Here is a 17802-nt window from a genome sequence, read left to right as displayed (position 1 = left end):
GTCCTAATAGGTTTTAATTTGCACAAATGTAGTTTTGAAGGCAGCTACAGAAGCCAGTCAGCATTGCCTAGGAAGTGGAGGTGTCTGGTAGGGCAGGACAGACTTAAACCAGCTCTCCAGCTGAGGTGATAGCAACACGGACCTGTGCCCTGATTCAATCCAAATTCTCTTCCCCGCATAATGAGTCCATAGAAAAATTACTGCCAGTTCAGCATGTATTGTAACACTACTACAAATAACATGCTCTACCCACAATATGGTAGTGTCTGGAGAGCACAGTGTTTCTTTGGGAGCAGTGAACAATCCTGCTCCTGTGTCAAGGTTTCACTATGCTGCTTAATCAGTGGCTGCTTTATGATTGCTGCAACCAGGTAATGTGGGAACAGGGGTTGTGCCAGTGCTTTTGCTGCATTCCCGCTGCAGGGATATTGTACTGTTTATACGCAAAATTCCCTTCCCCACAATGATAGCAAGAAACAAGGATTTTAATGGTTGACTGTATTTTCAAAATGCCACTAAGAAAATGTGCAAAAGAAAAAGCAGCTCACTTCAATCTGTGTGATTTAAGAAATACTTGAAGCCCTGCTATAGGGCTGAGCAACGTAATTAGGCATAAGGTCAAATGAGCTCCCTGCACAATAAATAACTTGATTTTGAAAACATCTTTTCCTGTTCGTTAGAAAAAGCACGCGTTAAGCAAGTAATCTGTCTCTTCAGTGCAATTTCAACACAATATATGTCATGACATGTCTTATGAAATGAATTACAGGGCTTTCTGATAAGGGTTCATTTTAATAATAGTAAAGTGGCTTCATACACCCAGTAGGGCTTTGTTAAGATGGAAGCATATTGTAGCACTAATGAAGCATGAGTTCAGCCTAATTAACAGGATGGCAGCAGCAATCATATAGCCTTTTCATTCACTTTTATACATTCTGTCAGAGTAACAAAGTTGTGTTCGACACTGCTGGAACCCTCTAACTCTGCTCCCTCTTTGTACGCCTGCTAATCCTGCGTCTTTGTTCAAATGGGCCCTGATCCAGCCAAATGCTAAGCCCATATAATCATAGATAATAAGGCAGGGCCCTGGAGCAACCGCTGAGCTCATCCACCCACCTGCCATCTCCCACTCCTCATATTTAACTTAAGCAGGAGAGCTGATCCCTTCAAATCAGCAGGGCCACTCATAAATTTCCAGTTAAGCACATACTAAAGTGGTTTACTGGATTAGGGCCATTGTTTCTATTGTAAGAGGAAGAGTCATAGGCCCAGGTAGAAAGAAGGTTTGTTTGACTAACCTATTTGCCTGTGTTGGGAAACAAGAACATTTTCAGTAGCCACTTCATAACTTACCTGAATGAATAGGAAAGGCTCCTTGCCTCCAGCCGCTCTTTCTTTTGGGTTCCTACATAGGGCCTTTGAAGGGCAGTACTGTATAAGCTGTGTTGTTGAGTTATTCGTGTCTGATGTAGGTATGATGGAGGAGACGTCTGGATAAAAACTAAGTGTGTTTCATTAATTTTGGTATGTTCCGAGCAATCTCTCATTTGAAGTGCTGGAAATAAGTGTGCAGATGGGGAGCCACAGATCCACTCGCTTGGCTCTGTTCCAGCTTGGGTAATTACATGCTGCCTAGCTGAATCCCCTTATATGGCTTCAAATGGAAAAGTCATTCTCCACTTTCCTTCCTCAAATACTGCACTGTAGCACTGCAGTCGCAGAATGGCAACTCAGTAATATCAGCAATTCAGCCATGGTCGGAACTGTCTGTTTAGGATCAAATCTCTAGAAAGGCTGAACTCCTTCAGTAACCACCACAGCTTCTCTGGAGAAGTCTGTCCCACTTGAGGATCTGGCTCCTGGTCCGTAAGATTTTCCACATGCCTCAAAATGTAAGGTGCAGTACAGGAATTTATACTTAGGTGTGCACATAGGGCTGGTGGCATGATTAGTGCAGAAACACTCAGGATACCGTACAATTTTGGGGAAAGTTCATCTCCAAGTCTGACATAATGAAACCTGACTATGGAAGGTCATCCTTCCACTTCTTTATATTCTATTACTAGAGCAATGACCTTTTCTGGTGTAGCCCTGCTGTCAGTTACTTGGCACATCCTTTTCACAGCAGCTTCTCCGAAATTCTTCAAAATCTACACATAGCTCAAACCCAGAGACTGGCCACTTCCTGCCTTCGGTATGAATTTGTCTTCTCTTGCTAAAGGAAATCATGTACTATGTTTTTACATACAGTAAGCTTGTAAGCAACGTGAAAAGAGATGAAGGAAGCTGTGATCAAAGTCTCTGGGTGAGACTACAGTCACTGAGAACAGGTAACAAGTTGCCAGATTTTGCTCTTGTTCCAAAATGCTCTTCAGAAGCCGCATTATCTTTTGATCACATATTTAAGTAAAATGGATCATTGTGGCAGAATCTGTCCTTGAAGAGTTGTATTCACTTCTACCCATTACTACCTGTGGCAAACTGATAGGAGAAGAAAAAATAACCCAGCATTATTGGGGAAACTTGAACAAAACAAAATTCAAACAGGAAAGCCAGGTAGCCTGATAGACTAATAATGCATGGGTAAATTTCTCCTTTGAGGATTATTTGTCAAGTCCCATCGCAACTAACATTCTTGAATTCTTGGAGGCTGAGTAAGGCAAGACTAGGAGGTGGGACACTTTGGCCATGAAGCAATGTCTACTCAATCCTTCCCTTCTCTGGGCTTGCTCTTGCTTCCATGTTGCCATGGTCCACAACACACAAAGAGGCATGATCCCTCTTTGCAATGTTTCTGAACGCATAAATTCTATCTATCTGCACCACTACCAGTATTTTCTGAGGTGCGAAAAGGTGGCTCCTGCAGCCTTAGCACTTCATACGCTTGAAGACAGTTGGCAATATCACCTCAACTTCTCGCAGATTAACTCATCTCTTCACACTGGTCTCAGCAGGCAAGTCAAATACTGAATAAAGCTGGGCACTGGACTAGCTGTCCTGTTCCTAAAGGTTTGTGGACAATTTCTTCCAAATTAGAAGGACAGGATGATAAAATAGTACAAGCAATGCTACCTGTTACTTACACTAAGCCTAGGTCTTCTGTTCCCAGGATGTTCTTTCACTTCCATGATTACAGTTCTACTGAAGAAGATAGCTCACTTTTACACAGGGGAAAGTAATTCTTGCGTACTTGTTTGTTCATAGAATAGGGTTAGAGTCTAGTTTTTTGGTTACCTTTTCATTACTTCTATGGTACAGCAGAAATGCCTGCATTAAAAGTAATATGAACACCTCTGAAAATGTTAGTCACTTAAAGAGTCAAAAATGTGTGAAGAACAATTGCTTTCTGCGTCTTTCAGTTCATATGAATTTTCCAGGAAAGGAACATGACAAGTACTTGCCAGGTATGGCATGAAAGCAGAGCTCAGGAACACTCTGGATATTTTCTGTAGCCTGCCCACCTATGACATTTGCAGGTATTTTTTCCCATGAATAGCTGAGGAGGAAGTAGTAGGAGACATTCAGAAAAACTGAAAAAATTGATGCAGGAACGGAATGTACTAAAATACTTTAAAATGAAGACGATTACAAAAGGATGTCAAACCATTTTTGCTGATCTGAGAAAGACATTCAGGATAGAAAGTCTCACCTAGAAATGAAAAATTTTGAGACAAAATGTGTACAAATTCAAGAAAAATACTCATAGATTAAATGGCTTTGCTATCTCAGGGAACATAGCATCACCAACAACAAATACGCTTTTTGTCTGCATTTATATTCCATATAGTGCAAGTTGTTTCCTGTAAATCATTGTTCCTGGATTTGCCTGGGTTTCCTTCATCTTCTAACGCAAGTTATATACGTTAACACATCATAGCATGGAACATATTCCCATGCCTAGGCAAAAGTCTTCCTTTCAAATCCATCAGAATACCCCACTCCCTAGGCATTTTGACCTTCTCACAATTTCATTATTAGCTCAAACAAGGAATAACTGTTTCTCTCCATGAATGCTGGCTCCACAGATGGAGTTAGCAGGTCTGTGGCTGAGAGAGAACAAGGAAAATATGATCAATCCTGTGTGACGTGAATGTATGCAATGTTAGGAGAGAGGGATGAAGCTGTAAGGAAATAGTATAATGACCTGCTGGAGCTTTTAAATAATACAGCCAATTATCAACCAATTTTGATATTAGCTTTAACTGAAATTAAATTTAAGATTTGACTTCAAATATTTCATCTAAAGAATGAAAAATCCCTGCAGAATCTATTCTGCTCCATCACTCAGTAGGAAGACCAAATAACTTCACCAATTACATTAATTCAACAGTGAGAATGAGAGTGAGATCTGGCTGGGAAGACCCAGCTCAAACCCACTGCAGCCCTTGATGGTTTCACACTGGGAGCCCTGGGCAGGTTTCCAAGGGAATAATTTGATCAGAAAAGTCCCCGAGAGCAAGTGTGTGGGGCTTGGTCCAACTGCTGCTGAAGTTGAGGGGTCTTGCTATCGCTTCAGAGCAAGCTGGATTTGAGGACAGTCTCTCCAGGCTGAACACTAGTCCCCATGACACTGGGTGCACGTGCCCCACAGGGCGTTTTGGGTGAAATACTGCCTCTTTAGAAGTTTCAGAAAGTTTGACTTCAATGACACCAGAATTTCAGCCTTGGCTAGGAAAGTCAAAAAGGCATTGATTTACCTCTTTTACCTATTCTTTCCTGAAAATAAAGCAGCGGTGCTCTCCATCTGTTTACATATATGTATGTATTTGAAAAAAGATGGGAAGAAAATGAATAAATAAGACTAAAAAGACTTTTAGAAAAATATTGCTAATATAAGTGGGTAAGGAAAATTAATTAGTGTTTTAAAAAGAGGAGCCCCTGCTCTGAACATGTATCTACAGCTGTGGAACACTTGGCACATGTTAAGCAATTCACTGATCTCTCTCTTGTCCAAAGCAACAGCCCAGGCAGGACAGAGTAATCTCAGGGACCACAGGCTTCAGCGCTGTGAGCTGAGGTATCTCCATCCCACTACCTAAGTGAGCAGGCTCCTCTCCATCGCTGGACTACTTCATCGCCTGGCTTACATGCGCCTGACTCCACCAGCTGCGTCAGGCTGACCGCTGAGGGCTGCCTATGGACAGCCTGCTTCAAAATGGCTTTTGTTATCATCTGCTTTGAAAGCAGATTTCAGGAGGAGAGGAGAGGGAGATGGACTAGGCAGAAACAGAGGATGGTTGCTGCAAGGACAAAACTCTGCTGCAGCACCAGTGGGTCAGGGTGGGATGGGGTGATCTGATCAACCCATCTCAGCAGCAACTGAACGCGAGATCCTGCAAGGGAAAACCATGGGCAAAAAGGTATTTCAAGCTCTTTTTTCAAAAGATATTCTTTTTTTTTCCCTGAGTTTTGCAGCCCTCTCTCTTTGCTTTTTGCTCGCCCTCTATTTCAGGTGGTTCTTCAAGCTGGACATGAGAAACCCAACAGGAAAACGCTTGCTGCTCGCAAACGGCTTGAAGACTTCCTTGGCTGGGGACCAGTCAGGGCAGGGCGATTACAGCAAACAGTGTCGACAGATTTGAGTATTCACAAGGTTGTAACTGAGCAGTAAGCAGGACTGCCACTATGCAAATCCCTGTGCTCTGATTGGCCGAGGCTAGGGCTCTGCATACAGCATCGTTACCCAAAAATACCCTGCAGACGATTAGGCAGAGAAGGGGTGAGCACAATCAGGGAGCAGGGAATCGCCAAGCGGGAGGAAAAGGCACCATAATTCATCAGTAACTAACTGCGCACAGCTCTGAACTCCGACAGCTGGGACAGCTCCAGCCCGCCTCAATATTAGATATATTCAAGCTTGCACTACTCTTCTGGGGCCATGGTGAGTTAGATGGCCAAATTATTGCCTGCAGCTGAAGAAAGGCTGTAGAAGTATATCAGTAAAATAACATCCTTCCATGTGTTATCAGTGAGCTAAGCAGCCATTATAATTGCTCCTTTGTTATTTCTTTTCTTAACCCTTTTCAACCTCCTGATCGGCTGAACTGAATTCTAAGAGGGGTATTTTGCCTGGCAGACAAGTCTTCATCAGCTATGCCTGTGAATGCATGCTTCAAGGTCAACGAAGGTTGCAGATAAATGAGGGGTTCCATCAGTATATTTAAAAGCAATCAGTAACTACAGAAATATTTTTCACTTAAAATACCTGAAATGCAGTCATGGTTTCAGAGGAACTCTGTTAAAACCTGTCATATCTTATTTTCCACAATGTATGGCTAACGCTGTACCAGCTACTCCGTTCACCTTGATTCATGAATAACTGTCGCTCACTTCCTACTGTAAATACAATTCTAAACATATGGAAGAGAATTTATAGTGAATTAGGGTTGTACATTATTGCCATCATTAGCTTCATTTGTTACCCAGCAGATGTCTGGGTAATAAAAATCCCCCTTGAGTACAGTATCCTGGAGTCTCCTGATTCCTTGATAAGTGGTCCAAGAATTTCTCATTCCTGCTGTGCTCTGATCCTGGTGGCCCAGAGCAGCTGCTCACTGTCTGTCTGTCTACTGGAACACTAATCCCACGCTCCCCGTGCTGGGATCCAAGCCGGTACAAAACCGAGCATTGCACTTCCTCTGCTTTTCTTCTCTCCTATCAACCTCCCCAGAAAGATTTCCTTGTTGCATGCATTATTCTTACAATATCGAAACACTTTGGCAAGCAGAGCCCATTGCATCCCAGATGTTGTATCACTGATAGCACCAGAGTTATAAATTTGATGACCGATTTGCCCATAACTATTTATTATAATGCTAATGCCATTATAAGCATTAAGATAATGCTTAAGAGATACCTCAGCCCATGTCTGGCCCTGTATCCTGGGCACTCCACAAACACCCAGCCAGGCACAATCTCCGTTCCCAGAACTGCCTAAAGACACACAATGAATAACTGGCATGAAGCTAAAGCACGCAGATCGGGTGACTTGTCCCAAAACACATAAGAGACATATGGTACTGCCTTGAGAGTCTTCAGAGGGATTACCTTTTCCCTCGCTGTTTTTTCTATGCCATAGTTGACTTTCGTCAACTCACGCCTTGCAGTGGAGATAACAAAAATGTCCCTGTCCCCATAAAGTCCTTGCTCCTAGAGGCTCAGATAGCACAGATGCACCAGTATATAAATGGATTTTTTTTTTTTTGTCTGCCACTGGATCTTTGCAGGTCGCTGTCCCAGGAGATCAGAGTTTTATCTATAAGAGCAATGATCCTGCAAGGGCTGTATCCTGTACGTCCAGCTGGACACTGGCACATGACCCCAAGCACCAAGTTTCTCCCCGTTCTCAGCCAAAGCCTCTCAGAAGAAATGAAGCACCTTCGGACACCTGAATTCCTGTTTCAGTGCCCTGAAAAACATTCCCCCAGTTTCCTGTCTTTAAACAGCTGACAAGCTAGCCCCTCTCATTCATTATATGTTTTAAGCCCATTTATCTATTCTCAACTTGGAATACCAGACCAGCAGGTCTTTTGTAATTGGTAAAAAAGGCTACAAATACCAATTCACTCTCCTAGCAGAGGATGACTTTTTTTTTTTTTTTTGCTTAGTACAACAGAAAATAAAGGATTTGAAAGGCCACAGGTCGTTAATTTGAATTAACTCGATCATTTACTGAACTGTTATTTTTCACTTGCTTCCAAACATCGTGTTGTATAGCTTGCAGGTAACATTAGCATCCAGTTCAGCCTCCTACAGACCAGAGTCCCTGTTAAAAGGCCCGTTTTTAACCTATTGTATTTGGAGGAGACATCCGCTTTTGAATATTTAAATTAAATGCCATGCAAAGAAACTGAAACCCAATTGCACCACCTCACAAGGCCAAGATTTCAAAGCTTTACTAATTGTATAAAGAAGAAAAAAACCATATAAAAATATATATCCACGTTTTGCATATATTCTTTTTTGACAGTTACCTGGCAAACTCTGCAAGAAAGGGCTACTTCAAGGAATTAAGTCGCATAAGGTGAGCAAACTGTGAGCCCTGCTTTATTGCACAGCCATTAGCCATACAAGAAACCGCACCATAACGTTAATTTTGGAGCTCCAAGACGCTGGCCCTGAACAGAATTAATGCGTGCGCACACATTTGCTGCACAGTCATAAATTTCAGTAATGCAATTTTACGAGCCTCTTCAAAAGTAACCACCACCAAGAAAAAAAATTAGTAACCAGGAAAGGCAGGTAAAGTTCAGCAGCAATATTTCATTACCAGGACAAGGAAAGAAGACAGACGACTTTGCCTTCTTGGTTCTCCCCTCTCCCCCCACACCATTACTTGGGGGAAAACACTCAGCACAACAAAGATTTGTTTTATTGCAGCAAGCACGTCCGCGCGGCAGAGCGGCCGATAAGAAGGTCTTCAACACAAGCAGAGATCTGTCTGTCACTAAAGCAGAGTTTACAGCAAAGCTTTTCTACAGCCCCCAGCCTCCCTCACCGTTTCCAGGGCCAGGCAGAATAAATTGGCGTTTCTCTAGTCCCTCTCCCAGGTAGAGCTGTTTCACCACGGACAATTCCCTTTTATCCCTCCCTCCACTCACCCAAAGCTGAGGGGGGACGTGAGCGAGCGGCCGCTGTCGCGGAGCGGGGACGGGGCCCCGCCGCGCGCTGGGGGACAACCCGCGGACACCGCACAACGTATGGCTCCGAGAAAGCACCAAGAACAAAGCAATTTTGCTGGGAATAGCAGCACTTGGCATTGTCCTTGAAACGCCAACAGTCAGAATTGTATGTTCCTACTCGAGAATCTCACCCATTTATTTCTATCTTTAATAATTTAAGTCAGTTTTCAGCCCTCTGGTTGCAGAGACCAGCCTGGAAATGCAGCTTCTGCACGGTCCAATGCACGAAAGCAAATAGGAATCACCTATGTAATCCTGCGATTTCCAAGGCAGTCTCACGATGGTTTTGCAGGGAGAGGAAAGGCCAGACCCATGATTCCTGAACTGCTTTAGGCTGCCAACCCCACCACTGTGACAAGGAGGGCTCAGACCTGGGGTGATTTTTCAGTTGAGGCCAAAGTAGCAACATCTGGCAGAAAATTCCCCCCTCCTGTATATTCCCTGAGGAAATCTGGGTTAATTTTGAGGAAAGGTAGGATCCATATGTCCAGAGCTCAGCACCCCAGAGGAAACCTCAAAATCCACCGACCCTGGGTGCAGAGGGCAGGGAGGAAGAGGACGAGGGACAGGCTAAGTTGGGGGAAGCTGGGGCAAAGCTCTTTGTTTCTAAAAGACCTCCAGCTGCCTCCTCAGCAGCAACCACGTCTCCAGAGACCCTTTTCTCACTGTTTCCTCAACCCAACACTGTAGTAATTATCCTGGACAACTTCCCTGGTCCAACAGGGAACTATGCACATCTCCTAACCCATCCACTGCTTTTCCTTTCCTGCACACCAGGACCTACGACGGCTCACCAAGTGAAACTGTGTACAGGCCAAGCATGGTTGCTCTCTTGTGCTGAGCTCATCCAGGACCATTAATTAGGCTGCCTTAAAATCTCAATCTATTGGTCGTGGGAAGGACAGGACCTACTATTGCTTCTGGAAGAGCCTTGTAGCTCTCATACACATGGTTTGTCCTGCAATGCAGGAAATAAATCCAACCAAATGGGACTTACCTACAGGAGAAGCTGGAGTGCTGACTGCTCGCTTCTTCCTTTCTTGAAGGTTTTGGCCCTGTTTCTAATTGGGCTGTGAAGGTTTACGTAGCGGCCTGTGAGAGGCCGTGTGGTCCGTTGTTCTCTGAAGTCACTCGAAGTGACCAAGCTTGCTGGAGTTATTAATAGCAGAGCAGCACTTTACAAGGTTTAATGCTCTTTCCTGAAGAGATAACAAAGAAAAAATTAGATGAAAGCAAACATTCCCTCTTTATAAATACTCTCACAGACGCTTATCTTTTCCTGAAGCGCGCACCAATAAAACTGACCTTTCCTTTAAACAGGACCACGCTGCAGGCAATTGGGTAGGCTGCAGGCTACTTTCGCATCCTCGATGTGTGGATTCAATGGGACAGAGGCACAGGAGCCCCAGGGGGGCAGAGTACGGCCCAGAGATCCCATATTTTGTGTGTGTCAGGCAGAGAGGTTCAGCAAAGCTGCATCTGAAATAAAGAATTCATTCAACGAGTACAGTTGATTACTGGGAACAACGCCTTCAAAGACGCACAGAAAGCACGGGGCTGTGCCTTGCTCATGCCTATGTCACTGCTGCCAGTGGCTTTCTCCCACCTTGAGACTTAGTGGCTCTGGCCAGCAATGGCCCCATCTCCTGCACAGCGGCAGCCTGAGTGAGGTCCATGTATCCCATATATCCAGCCATGGGGCAAAGCCACGCGGTGCCAGAGCCCTTCAGATGTTTTTGCATCAAGCTGGTCTTAGCCGTCCGAGTGGGAAACACCTTTACCTGCGCTAGGTGTTTTGCCTCCGTGGTAAGCCAGGTGCCTAGCTTGAAGCAGCCCCCATCCTGAACAGGCTCAACAAAGCAAAGTGTTTTTCCCTTTAATTTTAGGCGTTTTTTGGCTCTTACCAAGCTCTCATTTAACGGTAAGACTTCAAAAGGTGTTTATGCAGTAGAGATAAGGAGATCAAGATCTTATGTTACTACATTTTAATTTCATTGCTCATCATCTGTTGTTGTCTTTCCTGCAGCTTCTCTTTGCCATCTCGGGTGCTGGATGTTTTCAGTGGTTGGCTCAGCTCTGCCTCGGTCTCAACACCTGGAAATTTCAGATGACCTGGTTCCTTAATTAACAGCTCGGAAGCAGTGAATTAAACCCGTACAGAGATCCTAAGCACACTGATTGCCTGCTGATAGGTAAGTGACTATTAATAGTTATCTGTAGCATAAATACATAAGGGAAATAGATACCAAAATATTAATCATGGCCCTGTTAAAAGAGGTGATGTGGCATTACTCAGTCATGAAATAACCTGCAAGATGAAATATTACGATTAGTGTCAAGAGCTTTAATACGATGAAAATAAAATTAAAAAAAGCCTAACTCATTTTTCATTATCTTATACCATCTTATTATTTCACAAGTGAGAAATCCATTAGCAAGCCTGCCAAAAACTAGATAGGATGCTTAGTTATCTAACACTGAGGCACTCACATCCCGTGACTATCTTGATGTCCCTGGAAAAAAGAAGAAAAGCAGTGGAGTAATAAATTATTATAGCTGTTTCATTAAAACTTAGGACGCTGTAATTTTCAAGTTTATTTGGTATTATATTTAAATGAACCAAAAGGCAACATTGTACAGTAACTTTATAAAATAAAATTGTTACATAGTACATTAACCAAAGCCCCCTTTAAAAAAAAAAAAAAAATCCTAAAAAGTCATTTGGGGACAGATCCTGCTCTTCTATGCACATGATTTATTGCGCTGATTTCAGCAGCACTCTTTTGTTTTAGGAAGAGCAAATGGGATTTGCCCTGAAATGCAATTTTTTTTTTTAAATAATTCTTGCAGTTTCATTTTATCATGTGTAATATATCAAGTTTATAAGGCATAAATAAGAAAAACTGTTCAATATGCTCAGCATTATTTTAATTGAGTAATACAGTCTAGGACACTTTTTCAATCACACCAAGGATTACAATGTACCTATAGCTTTAATTTGTTTTTTTTTTTTTTTATACAAAAGTCTATCATATAGTATACAGTATATACTAGTTGATAACTGGTTCACACGGTTGAGCACGATATTCTTGCAGGTTAATAGTGTCAGAATTTCACCTAGCATCTGTATTCAGTGTAGGGCCGCTCCTGCCACAAACCACTGCCCTCCCCGAATCACCGATGGCAAGACCTTGCCATGGTGTTACCTTTGCTAGTTTAAGAGAAGAGCTTCTGGCTGGATCCGAATCCCGCTGGGACCTATTGCTGCTGCCACGCTTCCCGCGGGTGCCGGCTGGGACCCGGCCCACGGAGCGCGGGAGCCGGCCGCTGCTTTTTCCCGGGTCTCCTGGCCCCACCGAGCGGGGCCTCTGGGCTAGACCGCGGGGAGACCCAAAGCCCCGATGGGGGCTGGCACTGACTGCGTGCGTGCGACAAGGGTGGGCACAAGCACCCTGCCGAAGTAGGGACGCCGTGGATGCTTCGGGACGCTGCGTGCTTGCTTTGGGCCAGCCCATCACCTGCAACTCCAGAGCCCCCCAAATTCTTCCCAGGACTACGGGCACCTCTAGGGCTAACACTCACCCGGTGCCGGCACTAAGCACGTTGCGGAGCTCCTGGCAATCCCTGCATAGATGGAAAAGGGGGCCCAGAAACCTCCTCAAATGCAGCAGTGCAAGAATAGCCTCAATCTGCCCCTGCAATCAGTAACGCTTCCTGCATCTTCCTCTTCTATCCAATTAGATATTCAGATATAATCTAAAAGCCAATGACTAAGCTGCAACGGAAGAAGCACTGCCGATTTTGGCAGGCGTGTTTGGGTATGGGGCTCTCTTGCTGGTGGACGCACCATGGGCAAGGGTCCAGGGGTGCAGCGCAGCACCCCATCCCAAACCCATCCCACCGTGGCATGTGAAGGACCGACACGGTGCCACTGCCAACACTGCTCTTTCTAACGTCCAAGGGGAGACAAAAAAGGGCCTTCTGACATTCTCTGGAACCAAGCAGAAATTCTTATGTATACCCTCAACCTAAACTGCGCGTGAGGTAAACCGCAGAGCAATACTTCTCTGGAGTGTGTTCACATGTCTAATATTAGACACCTTACGAGCTGCGCTGAAATGTCTCTGGAGCTCTCTCTACCTGTCTATATTTACTCCATACGGATCCTGAGCACCTGAACTCAGGTGCTCTGAATTATTCCATAACCGAAGGCCTAAAACAGACAGTGTGAATGACCCCCCGCTGCTGCGACTCCACCCTGCAGCATCTGGAAGGAAAGAGAAATCTTGGTACTAGGAAGGGGCCCAGGCCACAGAATTTGGGTCAGGATTCAGGCCAGGCAAGTGCAGGTTTGGGACTAGGGGGTTATCCCCGTTGTGTATTTGCTAACGTAACACCCAACCCTGTGCTTACAGTTCTTTTGCTGATAGATCAGTGGGACCAGGGATCACCTACTCCTAAATAAAACATAGCACATGAGCAGTGCATAAACGGCGCTCCGGCTGCAAGAAAGAAATGACACAAATCTAAAGTCACAACAAAGCCTTCGCCTCCCACATACCCCTTTTCACTTCTTTCTCTTTTCTTTCTTGTTTTTAAATCAGCCAGAAACAAAGAGCGAATGTGGCTCATCCCAGAAAGCCCCAGCAGCTGGAGAGCCAGGGAACGGGAATAGCTGCTGTGTGATCATGTAGGGGGGCTGCTTCTGAAGAAATCAAATTATCCTAGGTAAAGAGCATTGACTAGAAGAGTCTCCTTCTCCTTAGAGGACCAGCAAGATCACATTATTTTCTGAAAAGATTTTTTTTAACTTTTTTTTTTTTTAAATCTCTAATTTGCATAAGAGAAATATTGTCCGGGTATTTGCTTTCAGCAGCCATGGTAGGCAATTTCTGTCATAACTTGAGAATTCCTTTTAACCTGCTATTTGCATTTGGGATGAAGCATTAAGTGGATGTTTCTCAGGGGATACAGACTGCTTGCTGTCCAGTAGAGGCAACCATCATTCTTAAGTACATTAACAATAGGGAAGCAAAAGGACTCTCTGCACAATGCATTACATTAATAGCAAGTTTCCACTAAAGCTGAAAAACTGTGCCCTTAATATAAGTGCTCAGTAACCACCAGCCCCTGCTATTTGAGAAGCACTCTGAACCGTATAGAAGGCTTGCGGGAAAAGAACCTCCATTAGTACCCATTACGCTGTGATTTATGCTATGGGTTTAAAATAGCAAAATTAAACAGTTCTATTTAATCTATGGTCTAAAAAAAGGCACAAAGACTTTGTGACAAAATTATAACTGCTCAGATTACATTTACAAGAACTGTAACAGAGCGTTGCTCGAATTTGCCAGCTCTGCTCACTGACAGGAGTGAAACTGAGAGAATTTCGCTGTCTGCGGAGGTAAAGAATACCCTTTTAGCAAGGCGTGTTTGCCAGCTCTATGCAAATGTTATTCAACAAAAGCAACTGAAACCTTCTTTTGATTGCTTTAAAACATAATCTTTTTGGTCTGCAGCACATTGCACTTATCTAAGTACTCCGTGATGATAAAGTGGGTCTTAGGGCAAGACCAAATATAAAGAGCCCTTTTTAATCTGAACATAGCAGCTAACTCTGTTCATGGCTACACAGTCTGCTTGTAGTCAAATGATCATGAAAGACATAAATATTATAAAACAAATAAAATACATTCAGAGTTTTCTAAATTGTAGAGAGCTTTCAGACTTTCTTAGCTCCCTGATGTAATGCATATAGAACATTCCCCTCTATACAGTGCCACCTCCCCGTACTCACACCTCCGGTAAATGCAACATAGCTCAGACAACCTTCCTCTTTTGCCTGGATTCTCATCAGTTTCTGAATCTGTAAAACATTATATAGTTTCTTTAGGAAAAAAGTATTGCACTTTTAAAAATGCATAAAAATTGAACCACGTTCCCATAACTCTGCCGCATGGTTTGTTATTTAAAATAATACTTCTCAAAAAGTGTTTTTCTTGTTGTTTTTTTCTACGATTACGACATTCAGGATATCCTCAGGACATTCTTCCACAGCAAATTCGTTACAGTTGTGCCATCAGACGTTTGAAACACAGCACGAGCTATCTGAAATACACACAGGTGGGAGTCACAGGTCTGTCCGCAGAGTCAGGATTTCATAGTACAAATGGGAACTACAATGACCAGAATAACCGTACAAGCTGCCGCTGCTATCAGGGCAGCTATCTTGCAGACCTTTGCTCTTCTGAACTCGGCCTCCTTGCGTTTTAATAAGGAATCATAGCCAGGAGTATAAATGTCTTCCATCCAGTATTCTAAGTTGTTTGGGTTTAAAGATTCTTGAGTCTAAAAATTAAAAGGAAACAGTTGTTAATTGTCTGGGATCTGTCATTAAACAAATAAATAAATAAAGCAGATGTGCCTGAAAGGTCTCCCGACTGCATTTGGGCCTGCTGTTGGGATCAAGCAGGTTATTGTTGCTTCGCTTCTCACATTCCCGCAACTCCATTTCTCCTGGTCCCAGTTCCATAAGGCTGCTGAAAGCAGCAACAAAATACTGCAAAGTCTCTCATGTAGTTCCGGCCTCCTGGAAACTTTGTCATCTCGGGTGGCTTTTAAATAAAATCTCTTTAATCTGCAAGACAGCAGGGATGTCAGCTACTACCAGTCTGTTACCACTTTTTAAATTATGAAAGCCCAGCTGATGGGAATGGTTCTTAACATATACTCCTCGTGAATTATGTTTTACAAAGATAACCCTAATTTTGCTACCATAACTTGCTCGCAAAGGCAGGTCCCATCTTCCTTGTACAATTTTTTATTTTACTTTTGCCACACCTTCCCTCCTGTTGACAGCTGAACTCATTGCATGTAATTGTTTGCGTACTGTAGCATTTACTCTTGCACCTGACTTTGAAGTACATTGCCCTCATATTGTGCCACACGTAGATGTTAACATTCACATATTCTCTTGTCTTTTTTTATAGCCACGCTATATTTCTATACACAAAACACACAGGAAATAGCAACGAGAGGGCATTGCCAGAGAAAGTCCCAAGCCCTCAGCAGTCTCAGAGCAGGGACCGCTAATCCCAGGTAATTACCCAGCCCCATCCTGCACCCAGACCCTGTGGACGGGCAGGTCACGGACCCCCGGGTGGCAGAGAGCCAGCCCCGAGGGCGCTGCGGAGGTGCGGGGTGCGCACGCACCCACGGGCCCCCCGGGCAGCGTCACCCTCGGCTTCACCCTCTGCTTCCAGCTGCGCCCCCCCAACAGCACCCGCATGCACGACGCTTCAGGGGCAAGAGGTGACGGTGAACTGGGCACGTGGCACTGATTTGCTGCCACACATGACACCCTCCAGCCTGTCCCCGCGGGTGGCACCATTTAATCCTGGGCACAATCTGTGCTTCCACAGGTGGCATCTCCCTGCTGACTGCCAGCGTCCGGCTCCCTCTGGGTTAGGGGACTCCCTTAAGAGTAAGTTTAAGAAATGAAAGACTTTGCCCTCTCATTTCACAAGCTAACAAAAAAAAGGTGAAGAAAATCTGAACTGGTCACAGGATGAAAGGCTGTATGGGGAGTTCCCATCAGCATCTCCATCTGAGTGTTTTATTTTTTAATCTTTTTTTTTTCTTTTAGTTTTTTTCTTCTTTAGGATTTCTGAACTCTCCAAGCTTTGCATTTCCACCATGTTTGTTTTCTCCCTTCATCCTTTCTGCAAGGGAAAATAGGAAATAAAATGTGGAAAATCCAGACCCCAGGCATTACATTGCACTTATCAGCAGAAAGATATAAAACAGAAATGTGAACAGGGGAAGAAAAAGAACATTTTAAAAAATGACAGCTTTTTCTCAAAGCTGTCTCCTGTGTCTGAGGCTCCAAAAGGCCATTTCTTTCAAAAATGAAAAAGATTCCACATAAAAATGCTCCAGTGAGAATAGTCTAACACATACCTTTCCCGTGCTCCTCACGGGCCTGATCCAAAGCTCATTGGGCTCAGCACCAAGAAACTCCCACTGACTTGAGAGGGAGGGATTTCAATAAGCCTTTAATTGGCTAATTCAGATTTTGTGACCACAAGCTACTGATTGCCTGAAGCAGCATTTGCTTTATGTATGGAACTACTACAAGAAATGATTTTACAGCTACCCTACAAATAAACAATTAAAGTTAAGCAACAGTTTTACGATCATTTAATGGAGATCTGTCTGACAGTACCAGTACACTAAAACACAGACCATCAACCGAGTCTGAGACTGCACCATTCGGTCTGTGAATGACCTATTCCAGCCTTCCAAATAGTAAACTGTGAAAAACTAGCTTGCTTTTCTCTAAAGGCATCAGAAAATAGCCTGATTGTATGTCTCATCGTAGGGGCTCTTCATACGAAGACCAACGCAAGGAGATCTCTCATAGACCTGGGACAAACTCTGGCCTTACTATAGTTTTGCAGTTTCTTTTTCAAAGAAGGAAGACCAACAGACTTGCTGGACTCCAAGATAAGTTTTAAATAAACAGACAAAAAAAAAAAAAAAAGATAGCCATGTTTTACCTCAAGGAAATTATAATTTTGGCCTCTCTGCTTTGCTATTGACCTTTTAACTACTTCAGAAGGAAGATGCATTATTAAAAAGGTCCATTACTGTTAATCAGCTTCCTTTCCCACTTCATTGCCAGACGCAGGAATGTTCATTAAAGCATAATGTATTTACTTTCAGTTCTAATAAACTTAATCACTAGGAAAAAACCCACACATCAGTCTGTGTCTATTTTTTAAGTTTGTCAGTAAGCTCTATTACAAAGTCTAGACATGGGCTTTGCAGAAGAGATGCATTTCTGACAGTCCTTTTGGAGGAAGGAATCAGACTGGTAAAATTTTATCACCTTTATCCTAAAGATAAATGATGACAATAAAGCCGATTTCTCTGGTTTGCTCGCAGTTGCATAGAGCTGCTTACATGGAATAAAATGGCCCTACAAGGACCAGATGGAGCACACTTCTCCCAGGGGAACTTTGCTTCCAAATATCACTCCCCTTGTTGCCTCTGCACAGTAGGTAAGAGATGTTTTTCTGGCTGCCTGCTGCAGAGGAACTTCTTTCAGCCTATTCCTACT

General features: G+C 43.6%; 1 protein-coding gene across 2 annotated transcripts in view; it reads right to left on the bottom strand.

The window, feature by feature from the left end:
* Window positions 1–32: 32 nt before the first annotated feature.
* MINAR1 (membrane integral NOTCH2 associated receptor 1) overlaps window positions 33–17802 on the bottom strand; it is a 30889-nt gene continuing 13119 nt past the window's right edge. Inside the window, exons 4-6 of one of the 2 annotated variants that reach the window (XM_068958345.1) lie at window positions 9987–15029; window positions 9679–9880; window positions 33–2481 (exon numbers count right to left, since the gene is read on the bottom strand). In XM_068958345.1, the coding sequence (XP_068814446.1) occupies window positions 14832–15029 (198 nt within the window). In that variant the 3' untranslated portion in view covers window positions 33–2481; window positions 9679–9880; window positions 9987–14831. Of the gene's footprint in view, window positions 2482–9678; window positions 9881–9986; window positions 15030–17802 lie in introns of those variants that run through there. The other variant, XM_068958346.1, reaches the window with a different exon arrangement.

The sequence above is a fragment of the Struthio camelus genome, chromosome 12 (genome assembly GCF_040807025.1).
Source record: "Struthio camelus isolate bStrCam1 chromosome 12, bStrCam1.hap1, whole genome shotgun sequence".
Lineage (NCBI taxonomy): Eukaryota > Metazoa > Chordata > Aves > Struthioniformes > Struthionidae > Struthio > Struthio camelus.
The sequence above is the reverse complement of the archived record's forward strand: the minus strand, read 5'-3'. Positions and strand labels throughout refer to the sequence as shown.